Source organism: Haplochromis burtoni, unplaced genomic scaffold, assembly GCF_018398535.1.
Source record: "Haplochromis burtoni strain Fernald_Lab_line unplaced genomic scaffold, NCSU_Asbu1 Contig_127, whole genome shotgun sequence".
NCBI lineage: Eukaryota > Metazoa > Chordata > Actinopteri > Cichliformes > Cichlidae > Haplochromis > Haplochromis burtoni.
Window position 1 is genome coordinate 1,065,948 of NW_024582488.1, and position 14,207 is coordinate 1,080,154.

The following is a 14,207-nucleotide window of genomic DNA, read 5'->3' on the forward strand; positions in this document are numbered from 1 at the left end:
AGCTAGTCTTTTGCATTTCTTTAGCACAGGGACTAGGTTGCAGCCAGAGGAAGCAGAAGACTGGGACTGACTATGTTTTTACAGGGCAGGGCAGGGCTTTGATGGTGGAGGGAGCTGCGGTCGGGTCGCCGCTCGTCCCGCGCTGACCTGTGCGATGGTCTCCGGATCCAGGGGCTTGCCGCCGTGGTGGTGGTGGTGGTGGTGGTGGTGATGGGCGTCGGTAAAGCCTGTGTACTGGCCCGAGGACGTGGAACGTCGAATCGGTGGGCTCTCCATCTTCTTCAGGGACTCGTGACGACTGATATTCGTCAGACTGCTGTGGCCAGCGCGGCGCCGTCGCTCAGGGCTGTCTATGGCAACGTGATTGCGACTTCGCAGCATGTCCCGTGGGCTGAAGTGGCCTAGAACTGGTGAGCCCATCTCTGGAGTCCCGCCATGTCCACTATGACTCTGCTGGGAGGTATGCACCATGCAGTGGACATCACTGGGACGGGCAGGTGGCCGTCGAGACGGTGGATCTGATCTTTTCCTGTGTCTGCTGCAATATAAGTGCAGGAAAGAGGAAACAATAGGCAAGCATAAAAAAAAAGCAGTTTTCCTCACCACTACTTCATCACATTAGCTGTGATTTATTAGTAGTTTAAAGCTTCTAAAAACAGAATTAGATGGGGCATATTAGCTTTTTGAGGGAATCCTTGATGTCAAGCATCGGTTAAGGTTATTCTGGAGAGCAGGTAGAATTGATCTGTTGTTCATCAGAGGATCAAAACAGACTCCTCCAGGGGACGCTGAAGCTGCCTTATCACAGTTAAAACACGGAGACGGAGCTGAGTATGAATGCACTTCTATCACACATAAATCCCTTTACATTCACAGACTGCTCCACGCCAACATCAGTTTCACTGAAGCATTTGTGTTACTCCATAAAAGACCAGTAAAGGAGCGCATCCTCCTTTGTATTGCTCCAACAGGTTCAGCTCTGTTGTGGTTGTCATACTTACGCAGAGTCGAGGGCTGTAACAATTAATCAAAGCAGCTCATCACTTGCAGTGAAGCAGCGCAGTGTCTAATTTTATTATCACTTGCTTTTTGAGTTGGTGTTACATTTATGGAAATAGTGACAACTTAAAAGATTAAATTAGTAATACAGCATCTGGATTCTAACGCAGGTCAGGTCAGTTATTAGAGTTAATCATCTTCAGTAATAACTCTTCCTCGGTTGTTTCTCCGAAACAAACGGCTTCAAGTAGAGAGTTTACATCAGCCCTATGAACGAGCTCTCAGACATTATCATTAACATTTCCAGGCAGTTTTATTACTGTGATAAACAAAAAGCAGTAATGAGGATGGACGAGAAGGTGGTGAATATTTTGGTGAATATAATGTGAGCTCTACCTGCAATGCCAGAGTATCAGGTAAATCCAAACAGACCTTTGATTATGTAACACTCTGAAACCCACACACATCTGAATGTAAATTTATAAATTCATGCGCATAATAAAAACATATGACTGCACCAATGGCTGCTGTTGAAAGCTCACACACTAAATAATAGAGAGCCAGTGGTGGAGTGGTGCAGACACGGTGTCTGGTGAGGAAACAACTTTTTTTTTTTTTTCCTTGACTGCACTGACATTTCTTGAATAGCAAAACAACTGCAGTACCTGCTTATAAACTGCAGGTGGAGCAGTCAGCATGTATATCCCTAATCTTCCTCTGGGACAGCATGTACTACAACAGGCACCGCAACTTACTCTGCAAGCTGTCACCGCATTGACAGCTCACCCTTTGCTTATTATGGCTTCGACTAATAATGTAACATAAATCACAAGACGCTGTACATGCCCCTCTTCATTAACACAGAAAAACAGGCCGAGTGAAGGAATTGTTCTGGTCACATCAACATGCTTCTTCTCCACTAAAAGAGGCTCTAACACAGCTGTCTTGTTTACTAATGCTTACTGTGATTACTATAGAAGTCTGTCTGGTGAGCGTGTTATTGACTGAGACCACCAAGAGGGGAAAATATCCAAAGAAAAAAAAATATCCAGTGGTATAAATGATTCAAAACTTGCTGTTTGAATGGAAAAGTAGATAGTGAGCAGGGGGAGGGTGGAGGGTAGAAGAAAGAGGAGAGAGGTGGGGATCACCTGGGAGCCAATGACAGGAAGAGTGTGACAGATTCTAGTTTAAGGACTTTGAGGACGCTTATTAAGGCTGATGTTAAAAGGATGATTCATTCAGATATGTTCAGCTGCATACCAATACCTACAGTGGTGTAAATATTGCCTCTAGCATGAATCATCAACATTTCAACAGTGAAGTAGAGGGAGTGAGTATGGCTCTGAATAAAATAGCATGTGTTTGGCCAAAACCCAGTAAGAGATATTTCAAGGTCGCTTATCCTCCACCAATGAAAAGAGAAGCAGGAGACAAAATACTGGCACTAACCAGCAGAGAGACTGCCAAAAAGACTGAGGTGTGATTGGATTTGTGTGTCTACACAGTGTGTGTGTGCGCGTGTGTGCGTGCGCCAATCCTCCATGTGCATGACTGAAATAGTTGTTTAATACTCATACTTTCTGACGGGAACTGTCTGGTAACTTGGGACAAAACAATGTGGCTGATGCTTGCAATTAGACAAAGAGTTTAGGAAACACAATGTCAGAGGAAGGTAGCACACTCAGGAGTTACTGTTACTGCTGCCGTAAAACTAATGGTCTCCAACTGCCCTGTTTTAGGTAAAATGGAAACATTATGAATAATTTGCAGTGATTTAACAGGGTAAAAGTCAAATTTGCAGTAAACTAATTACCGCGAAACAAAGGTGTCAAACATAAGGCCAGGGCCCAGAATTGGCCCAGCAAAGACTCCAATCTGGCCCGCTGGATTACTTTGGAAAATGTGAAGGAGAACAAGAATTTTGGACGTTTTAATTTAATTTTCATAAGTTTTACAGCTTTTCCTACTGATAAAAACCTGCCCCATGGCTATTAATGCCACACCAAACACTTTAAGCCCAAAGAGTCTAGGGCTGCCACAAACGATTATTTTGATAGTCGACTAGTCACCGACTATTTTTGCGATTAGTCGACTAATCAGATCATCATCCATTGGTACAGCGTACAGCTTATTGCACCAGCAGCATCTGCTCTTATATAACTATCATTAGCTTACAGTTTTAAGTGTTTAAGGTCTGTGCTAACTAAAAATAAAGACAAGATGATAGTTTATTAAATTTTAATGAAATTTGCAGATTGTTTCGATGAAGTTTAATAAACTCCTTGCTATCTAAAATATAACAGGACACCGGAGTAATTCTCCAGCATCTCACACTTCTGATAATCAGCTGTCTGCTTGACGTTTATTCAGCTGTGTAAAACTATAACTTTAATCTCAGCCAAACCGATTTACTCAGGAACAAATAAAATACTAAAAAAGCCAAACAATAACATTTTTAAGTTATCTAAGTGACTCATATATCATGTTTAACCTGAGTAGCGAAAGACGGCGGTGGGTTTGAAAACGATTTGCCGGGAGTCCGGTGTTCTCACGGCGCTAGTGACCTAGCCCCCGGCTAGCTATCGAGCTAGTGGGTAACAGACGTCTCCGAAAACGTCGGAGCGCTTTTGAAAATATGTGGTGTCCTGATAAACTGAGCAGATATTTGAGGTTTACACAGCTACATTCTCGCCTGAAAATATGTTAAACGTTTATTTTGTGACCCAGAAAGAATAATAAGAGTAATATTAAAACTAACTAGCTGCCGCCATTGTTGGAAACTGAGCTGGGCCGCGCTATGAATTCTGGGACACAGCTTCTTCTTCTTCGGGGTTTAACGGCAGCTGGCATCCTTGTACATGCAGTGCTGCCATCTTCTGTTTCAGTCCGTTATTACACTCTTAAATCCTGCTACTTATTCCTGCGTCTTTTGTGATCTTACAAAGCTTCAAACGACGCGTCGACTATTAAATCAGTCGTCGACGATTTTGATAGTCGACGTAATCGTGACTAGTCGACTAATCGTGGCAGCCCTAAAAGAGTTGTGCTGACAGATTCCTTTCTCTTGAAATAACTATTAATTTTGCATCCCACATAAGACCAAAGTGGGCTGGATGTGGATGTCAAACAAATTTTGACATCCCTCTTTAAAAATGTGGGAATGATCCAAATTAAAATACAGAGGGTTTTTTTTGATATTCAGAACTGCAAAATCTTTGTGGTCCCTAATTAAGGTATTTGACAGAAATTGTGTAAAAAAATAAAAAAATAAAAGCATCAACATTGCTAGCACTGTTTTACAGCAGTATATCCACCTGGTGATGAAGGCTTCAGAGATCCTGGTGTCATTGGGTGAACCGATGTCTTTTCCTGAGCATTTATCCTCCCCAGCATGGCCACTGCTGGCCTCGCTGTCAGCCTTCTGACTCAGAGTGTCTGAGAAGTTGTCATCTCTGGGACACAGAGACAGTGTGACATTGAGACATGAAAAGAGCAAGAAGTGATAGACAAACCCACAGTAAAAAAAAAAAGGGACAAATCAGCAAATCAGTCAATCTTTTATATTTGTTCAGTTCTTCAGTATCAGTATTTTCCATCCGTTTCCTGAGAGTCAGCATGTGTCACCCCCACCCCCACCCCACAAGGTCTACGGAGTCAGATGAGTCATAGTCCCGAACCTCTCAGCATTCTGGTGATGCGCTGTGTCGGCGACACGCACAAACACTCACACACAAACCAGCTGCATGAGTTTCAGCGAGCTGTGTCACTGGATACTCGGTACAGTTGGTGCCTGTCAGGTGGCAGTAATCAGACCTACTGAGCTGCACTGTTGCCTCTGATGGCATCATCAAACACAGTCACTTATTTAGCAAATCCACATGAACGCACAGGGTCACAGCACAGACGAGCACTTCTCCAAAGCAGAGGCAGCTACCAACAAAAATTACAAATGAATTTTCACAGTCAAACGTTGACAGGTGACATCTTGTGCCAAAGTACTTTAGGAAACATCTCCCTGTATATCTTATTTTTTTACAGGACGAGTGAAGATTGCAATCTTGTGCGCTCTTACTTTCCTCTGCCTGCTCACTTTAAGTAGAGACCAGGACGTTACTTCCTTGGGAACAACGTGTACAGCTGTAAATTTCTGTGCTCTTTCATTAACTAAGATGACACCCCATCAGCAGTGCTCCCTCCTAGTGAATTACTGATAGGGGTCCTTTGACGGGACAACAGCAGCAGGGGAAGGAGGAAAACAGAAAGAGCGTGAAGGCATTCCAAATGACTGTTTTGCCAGCCAGCTACTAAGTGATTGGAGTGATTCTGTTCCAGTCCTAACGAGACAGTGACTTCAGTCCATTAGGCATCAACAGTCGCTATGGCAGAGTGCATGCTTGTTAGTGCTGAGAGCACGAGACGGTGACAGAAGGCTTGGTTAAGGACCCTGGAGATGCAGAAAGCTCCACAGCTGAGCAGGGATGACAGTGGAGGACAAGACAAATGAGCCTGAAGGTCCCCTGTGCGCGACCCTATAGTAACCTGACGGCCTAGCAGCCTTTTTGTGGAGCAAAGTCAACAAGGACAAGTGTGTTGTTTAACCCACAGGGATATTTTGCTAAGGACTTTAGCTCTCAGACTCTAAGTGGATCCGGCACTAGTTAAGCAGCCTTTGGTATAATAATTACGCGAGGAGAGGTCAGAAACTACTCGTTCGTCTTCCAACTAAAGAATTCCATTTTAATTGTATAATTAAAAATATATATAAATTACATTTTTATATACATTCAATCTATAAATGAATGTACTACTTTCAGTGGTTCTTTATAATCACCTTCTGTTAGAGCATTTTTCAAGGTTTGAGGACTGTCAGCTGTGGAACGAGTAAATGTTTTCCCTCATCTTAGGTTTAGTTCAAAAGATGCTGGCATCATATTTACTGTACAGATAGGAAACCGTATAAATCTTCCTGTCCAGCCTCAGCTCAGATAAGCTCTAGCCCAACCCCCACACCCCTGAACTGGATAAGCAGTTAAGAAAATGGATGTATGAATGTTCCCATCCATCTCTTGGGAAGAAAGTACATAACATATATTATGAACATCTGATTATTCCTTTACAACTGCCTACAGTTTGAGGTTAGCTAGAGGTAAACTGACTAGTCAGTATTCACTGTGCATGATGCACATCTTTTGTTTGTGCTCAATACAGAAGACATTTATTGCTCTATATTTGTATTTGTAGGACACTCACATGTCTTGGACTACAATGTACTGGTGTGGCACCAGGCCATCAATCCCATTGTGCCTCCCCTCCCACCAGTCTTCAGATGCCCGCTGATACAGCAGCAGGGAGGCGCCCTTCTTGAAAGACAACTCTCGAGAAGAGCGCCCGACGTAGTCAAACTTGGCAATGGCTTCAATAGGCTCACCCTCTGTCAAGAGAAAGGATTAGTCAGGTTAAGTACATGTCAGATATGGCAAAGTCATCAAGTACAGATGGTTGTTATTTCATGTGCAGACATTTCTAACGACTGATTAAAGTGCTGTAGACTTGGGAAATAAAAATCTAATTTTGGAAACAAATGCACTTACAAATACAGGCTGGCTACAATTCAAGGGAGTCTAACACCGACATGTTTGTACACGTGAATATGCAGTTGATGCAAGTGCACATGGAGTGCAAGTAAGCTAAGCCAGCTGATTCCCCCGCCCTCAGTTCCAGTCAATAGTAACCCAGCTTTACAACAGCAGGCCAGAGCCACTATGGGCCCTGAGGAGCTTTAGCAGGACATGTATAGAAGCTTTTGAGAGGAGATCTATGCGACTCAGGGGCATGCGAGTCATGGCATGGATCATCAGACTGGGGTGATTACTGCTCAATAGTTGTACAAATAGAGCTCTGGATCACTGACAACAGAATGTGAAACATACCGTGAAAAGTTACTACGTAAAACACCAGCCAGTGGTCGACTGAACAATTATTATTACAGTTTATTTTAATTTACTTGTACACATTTAACTACTTGTGTTCCCCGAATACAATCTGAAGAGAACAACATCTAGAGTTGACTTTACTTTTCAAAAAAGGCACAGTCTCCAAGCCAATATGTATGCACTACAGCAACACGAGGCTAAAAATAGCTTCTTTATTCCTCCCTCGCTCCTACCTCTGCTTTCCTGCCAGCTCACTTTCTCGCTTCAAGTCAGACAGGGGGTCCCTGGACAGACGTAACACAGGCTCTATATATACGCTGGTAGGAAGGCAACAGAGTAAATGTCTGAAACCTGTCTCAGCTGTGACAACTCATCGTGATATACTGCATCTTTCTCAGGAGTGGGAGATTAATTTCAAGATGAGAATCCCGTGTGCTAAAGAAAATATAGGCTTGATTGTGGAAAGACTTGTGGGCTCTGCATTTCTTCCAGTGTCCTATTTTATCTCATGTATTCTCGTTCAGTTTCATCCCACCTTTAACTTGCTACTGTCTTTGCTTCACTGGGTTGTCAGTTTTTGCCGTGGCTCCAATGAAATGTGACAAGCAGGAATTTACAGTTTGAATTAATCGGACTGCACTACAGTGGACGAGGCTGTTAATAAAGCAGACGGCACAGTCGTCGGTGCAGGGGAATTCTCTTCCTTCCTCTACTTTCTTCATCCCTTTCAGTCACGTCAATAAGCCGATCCTGCGATCTGTCAATGTGTATCCAAGGCACACGCGTGTGAGCGCTGCAGGGACGTGACTGAAGCTGGAAGCAGCAGGCAGGATTCCCTTTGTCATGTCGTGCAATTATAACTGAGAATCTTTCAGAACCAACTGAACTCGGTTGCACACGTACATGTACGCACCCTCCCACACTGAGACTGGAGCTAAAGAAATGCTGAACCATGAGAGTTGGAGGCATGTGGTCCAAGAGATAGAAACTGTCAGATGTCTTGCACACGCCAGTGGAGCGCGGTTGGTGTGGATGTTGCTTACACCAGTGTTCCCACAGAGAAATGGGGCAGCAGAAGCCTGGTTTGATATGTTTTTAGGATCAATGGCACTAAAGGAGGCTTCTTTTCCCCCACTGCACATCATCATGATGATGTTAATAATCGCACGCTCTTGCTGTTACAAAACAAACAGCAGACACTGCGGCAAACATGGGAAAAAAAGAAAAGAAACATGGCTCCTAATAGGAAAACTGACTACGCTCTGCAAAGTATAACAATACATTCCCCTTTAACATCTACAATACAGCGAGCAGGTTCACGTGACATCGAGGGCATCCTGGTATATTCCTGTAACTGCCATAATCAATGAGTCATTTAGTTCATTTCTGACCTTGTGGGAAATTTACCAGCAGACACAACATTAATGTTGCCACTCTAAAACCAGTTAAGCTCCTCGCGTGACAACCATCATCTCAAATGTCACGCGTGTCGGACAGTGTCAAATGTCACAAGGCCCAGTTTGTGCCTCCCATATGTTAACATTATTGCTGCTTCAAATAACTGTGTCCTATAGGGGGAAAACTTTAATTTAAGATTGATTTCAAAGCTGTCTTTGCTTAGCAGGTTAATAAAAAGCACAAACTGTTGCAGAGATCAAAGGAAATGTGATTAGTTTTACACATACAGCACAAAAGGCTTCAACTCTTGTTTCTTTATATTTTGCTTCCAGAGAGCAACACATTATTGTCACTTTTTAAAGTGGTCTTGAGTGTTTCTCCAGGGATGAACCAGTGTTGTGTCTACACATAACAGACAACTTGGGAAAGAACCAATTTTACTAGTTACTAGTAAAACACAATTCGCTCCCTGGCCCGGAATACTATTTTTGCATCAACAAGGCGAGTTCCAAGAAGTCGTTAGCTGACACTTGGCATTATCTCAGCATGGTGGAAACTGGTGGATTAAAACCAGAAGTGGCAGGCCTACAAATAAACCAGCTACAGTAGATGAACAGTATCTGAAAGTCACATCCTAAAGAAACTGAACTGCACCTTCAGTTAATCCTCCTACTGTTCTCTGAAAATTCATCAGAAAAGATGTTAGTGGAAGGATGGCTGTAAAGAAGCCGATCTTAAGGAGGGAAAACTGAGAGAAAAGGGTGACGTAGGCCAAATTAGACAAGAACTAGCCTTGATGTTTGGTTCCAATGATTGTATCAGGGCTGTGCGATATGACCAAAATTAAGGCATCTATCCGATAACGCTATAAATCACAAAAATGTAACATTTTCTGTAAATTCTGTGAATCTCGGGCAGCTCGACTTGCGGGAAGTGTTTCCAGCTGGAGTCGAGTGTTTTAACCGAAGCATGAAACGATACATTTTTTTTAGACATAAGTTGTAACGGCCGCCGTTTTCTTTGTGAGTATTTATTACACGGCGTGCTGCGGGGAAAAGCCTGTTCTAACGTTTGAGTCTAAGGTTTATTTTTTAGCACCTGGCGGCTCTTTTTTACTTCTCATCCGTAAATAATCTGCTATTTCACGCGATTCAGTTTATTTTGAAAAGTCTCAACAGGATCTTGAGCTTTATTGTGAAAGGTTTATGTGGACCCTAACCCATCAGACACGCGATGGTTTTACAGTCGTTGTTGCTAACGACAACGCTTAAAAACAAGCCCTTGTCTGTCCGTAGTGTGGTTATATTAAATATAAGCGAAAGAGAGAACTTTAAGAAATGAATATAGCCACTACAGCGACCATCAAAACCATGAAAAATATTGCCGTAAAGAGTTTATTTTGCGACACCACGAAACAAACGATAGCGTAAAATGAAATGATAGATGTTTTTACATCGTCATCCGATATATATCGTTTTATCGAACAGCCCTAGCGAGTATGTCCAGAGGAGGTCAGGAATGAGGTACAACAGTGAGCCAGCCATCACAAAAATGGCTCTGTCATGGTTTGAGGCTGGAATCACGGTATTATGAACGCAGAAAAGAACCATTCGATTTTGCTCCACTGTGTAATACTGTGTGGAAAGCTTTCAATTGGCAGAAACTTCATTTCTCAGCATGGCAATGATACCAAACACACTGCCAATGTAGTAAAAGCATACCTGGATAGAAAAAGACAGTGAAACATCGGGCATTGAAGGCCTCAGCTGAGGCCAGGTCTCAACTATAATGAAGCAATGTGGGATCAGAGGCAGTATTCCTGAAGACTACTAAATAAAAAAAGAAAGCTTGCCTAAAATAGTTTAGGCTCTGTTGAAGAATAAAAGTCCTCATACCAAACACTGAGCTTCAAGCTCGTTAAAACTCATTTTATACAATATTTCCATTCATGTTTGTAGACGTTTCGATAAACTGTTGCATTTATTTGTCATTTTTCCAGAAAAACGTGAATGAAATGAAGAGTGTCTCATGACTTTTGCACAGTACTGCTTTTTAATCATGAACAAAATGTATCGGGAGCATAAAAACTCACAATGCTGCTAAAATAAAAGTGACTACCCAGTGTCTTATTAAAAGGAATAAGAATGTGTGCATCAAATTTAACAGGATAAGTAAAAATCTGGACCTTTTGTTGACATGAAAGAAATGGGATTACTAATATAGGATTCAACCTCTGTGCAAAACCTCAAGGCAAAAGAGATACTTCAGTGAGGGCCAAAGTGGTGAACAGGTGGACAACCGCACCCTTTTTTGGACCAAACCAAGAAGCTGCTATCGTATATTTCAAAATAAAGGTAAGCATAGGAGTCGGTGAACCTAACTGTTCTGGTACATCTTGGGGAGCTTTTCATGAAATACCCATCTGGGGAATCCTGGTGAAGACTGACATTATGTCTTTCAGAAGACTGTTTGCCTCTGAAAAATACACAAAATACATAAACTGTGGCTATATTTTCTGAATGGTCACAACTACAATATGACAAAAGATCTTGATCGTCAGTTATCCACACACTTCATTTTTTCCACAAATGTTATCAGGACAGCATATTGCATTAAGACTCTGTATGTAATCAGCTTGAAACGCATCTGCTCCAACGAGTCAAGGATATTTCTCCACCGGTGTTTGCACACGAGGTGACTTTCACTCCTCTCGCCACCTAACTTGCATTCACTTCCTTTAAAGGCCAACACAAGTTAACACGTTTGAAGCCTTGATAAGAAAGGAGAGAAAAATGATAACTATGTAAGTCTGGAGAAAACAAGCGAGAGTAACTAAACAGGAAACAAGCCCTGTTTTTGTGTCTGAAATCCAACTGAGGTCACAGGGATTTAAAAATAACTGATGACAATAACTTGACCACAGTTCAAGACTCTACAGGGAGGAACTCAGTCAGTGAGGACATCCTCCCAGCCTGCTTAGAGAAGCTTTTGGAACAAAACCATGGCAGCAAGGGCTTTCTGGAAAACACAATCTTCTCGTAATTACTCAAAGTTGATAGCTGCCATCTGTGTTTTACAGTAGGAATAAGTTTCCTCGTCTAATCAGATATTTCCTTTGGTTATACTTAACAGTAAGATGAGGGTCTTTATTTGGAAACCGTGATTAAAAGCTAATGTCAGGAGAAGAGATCAACTGTGGTTTTCAAAGTCTCTCTGTGGAGGCTGATGTCAACATGTAGCTTGGTGATAACGTGGAAGGATTTGGGTGACTGCTTTCAACAGAAAAGGTTTAGGAAAGTGTGTTACTAAGGTAAGACAATAAAATTAGGTTCAACAGCAGTTCAAGTATTTCTTGCACCGTTCTGTCTACATCTGGTCAGTTTTCTGTCAAAGTTATCTCTCACTTTTTAATGAGCTGAAAGTTTTATTGTCCTTTTCTGCTTTTTACTGTAAGTTAAACAGCAAAGTCATACCACGTCTAATCTTTTGGTCTCAACTCACTAAATATTTGATTTGGACGTGATGAACTGGTATCCAATTTCATGGAAACAAAGGACCACATGTCTGATCACACAACAGCGTCTGGCTGAAGTACTTAATATCCTCCAGTGTCAACAACAGCCCGGTGTTTTTTCTTCGTTTCTATATATATTTCTCTGGGACATATGGAAATGTAGTTAAATGTAGACTTTATTATTTTTGAACCACAGATAAAATGTGACACTTTTGAAACACGCTTCATAAATCTGCCATAAATTACTTTTGCGCTGATTTTTCACAAAGGGAGTTAAAAATGTAATCCAAGGTTGGGACCTTTAAGAAACAAGTTTCCATTCCCAGGAGGCCCAAAAGGTGCAGACCACCAAGGAATTTGTAAAATGAGGGGGTGTGGAGCCGTCCAAAGCCCCAAGGAAAGTAGAACCATTAGAATATGAATGGCTGTCTGTCACTGAGCCCGGTTCCCTGGCTCTTCAAGGTTAATGCATTTATCGGGCTGAAAGGCAGGATTAGCCACCCCGAGCTGCAGAGACACAAGTTTAACTCCCCGCACACCAAAGACTGGGGGGGTTTAAATTTAACCGTGCATATGCTAAATGGACAATGGTTACACAATAATTAGTTTTAGTTCTATATTTAGTGATTGCAACTCCTAAAAACACAATTTGATTGGACTCTAGAAGGACACAAAGGTATGTAAGAGCAAGTTTAAACATTTGTATGACTATTTACTGCTGTGCAGTCACTCACCATCCTCGCTGGTGTGCGTCTCTGTTCCTCCCTCATTGTCTACCTCCTCCAGAGCTCCATGCTCGCTATAGGGGCTCTCACTGTTGGGGACAACATCCAAATTACCAGGGTCACAGCCACAACAGGGCTCAAGGACTAAGGTATATTTCAACAACACACACACAAAATTTTAATGATAAAAAGCCATTCAAGACAAGATGAAAAGCAGGAAGGTTTGTTTACAATTAATAAGACATGGAGGATGCTCAACCAGCAGCCATTATCAAGAGTTTCCCATTGTGTGGTTAGGAAGTCTCTAAATGATCTTCTGGAAATGAAGAGTGAGAGCTGACAGGAACGCCACACATGACCGCAGATTACCCCGGCCAGGAAATGAACGTCTGCGTCCAAGCTAACATGTCAGTAGCAACCTCCTCTTTAGGGAGAGGAGGAGGCAACGAATGGAAAAGAAAATCCCAGGGGTTATGTCTCACTCGGGGAGACACAGGCGCGCTGAGACAGGTGATTTACTCTGGCCAGAGATAAATCGCTGCCAGGCTGCGGTGATGTGGGGGCAGCACAGACGAGGAGAAACAGAGGTAGATAAAGTCGGGAAGAAACAAGCGATAACCTTATATACAGATGTGAGGCTGGTTTTTGTCTTGCTTGACTGCAGTTTGCTCTGCATTTCAACTAATCAGCCCCTTCCTGCCAGGTGACCTCTTTTTCCTTCTGTCATGATTGTAGAAATTAAAACGATCGTTTCAGCCTGTCTCTCATCTAAATACAGTCCTGAAACATGAGCTACCTCGTCATGTTCTTCAGCTGCACGTGTTGAACTGGTATGTGTCATAGCTCACATCCACTTCCCAGTGTGAACATCTCTGGATGTTTGGGTGCATGCAGTAAATGCGGCACTTCACCCGATTTAGGTATAGCACTGTCGGCATACGTTCTTATTTCTTACCAGTAGTCCCCGCCCGCCATGCACTTCTCATAGATGGGCCCATCCAGTTCTTTGACATCAGGAAAGATGGTCTCGTGGTGGATGATGATCGTCTTGATGATCTCGTTGACGTGGGCCTGGCACGAGACCTGGTCCTGGCTGTCTGGTGTGGGCATGAGTGTTGGGCCAAAACATATGGCCAGGTTGTATGGGTCCATCATGTTCTCATCACTGTACTGGGACAGACTGAAGGGAGGGACGGAGGTAAGATGGAGAGTGAAGAAACAAAATATAAAGGAGTAAAAGGTTGGAATATTTTAGTATAAAGTATTTCAGACAAATCATTGAGCAAGGGCAATCATGATGTTTAGGATGTTATTTTTGTTAAACTCACTGGTCGAGGAAGGCAAAGAGGTAGCGCATCACAATGAGGACCGATCTGGGAATGGTCAGGAGGATCTTACGGATGTACAGCGCTCTCTCATACAGGTTTTCTATTCCTTTATAAAAAAATTTAAAAAAAAGGGGGGGGGGTCAAAAAGAGTATGTTGTTAGCAATAAAAAAATTTTATAAACCAAAAAAATAAAAGCATATATAACAAGTTTTTCTCTGGTTCAGTCCATGGAGTGCATGTCTGGGGCTTACACTTGTGTAATCTATCGACGTTATCCACATACTCTCAAGTCTAAAGACATAAATT

General features: G+C 42.4%; 1 protein-coding gene across 6 annotated transcripts in view; it reads right to left on the minus strand.

Annotated features, from left to right (window-relative positions):
- The window catches only part of srgap1a (SLIT-ROBO Rho GTPase activating protein 1a), a 74,829-nt gene that overhangs the window by 3,179 nt on the left and 57,443 nt on the right, over positions 1-14,207 (minus strand). For 2 of the 6 annotated variants that reach the window (XM_005930325.3, XM_005930323.3), the window contains exons 16-21: positions 13,901-14,006; positions 13,528-13,752; positions 12,582-12,661; positions 6,253-6,433; positions 4,317-4,454; positions 148-535 (exon numbers count right to left, since the gene is read on the minus strand). In XM_005930325.3, the coding sequence (XP_005930387.1) occupies positions 148-535; positions 4,317-4,454; positions 6,253-6,433; positions 12,582-12,661; positions 13,528-13,752; positions 13,901-14,006 (1,118 nt within the window). Of the gene's footprint in view, positions 1-71; positions 539-4,316; positions 4,455-6,252; positions 6,434-12,581; positions 12,662-13,527; positions 13,753-13,900; positions 14,007-14,207 lie in introns of all 6 variants that reach the window. The other 4 variants (XM_005930324.3, XM_042224090.1, XM_042224091.1 and 1 more) reach the window with 3 other exon arrangements.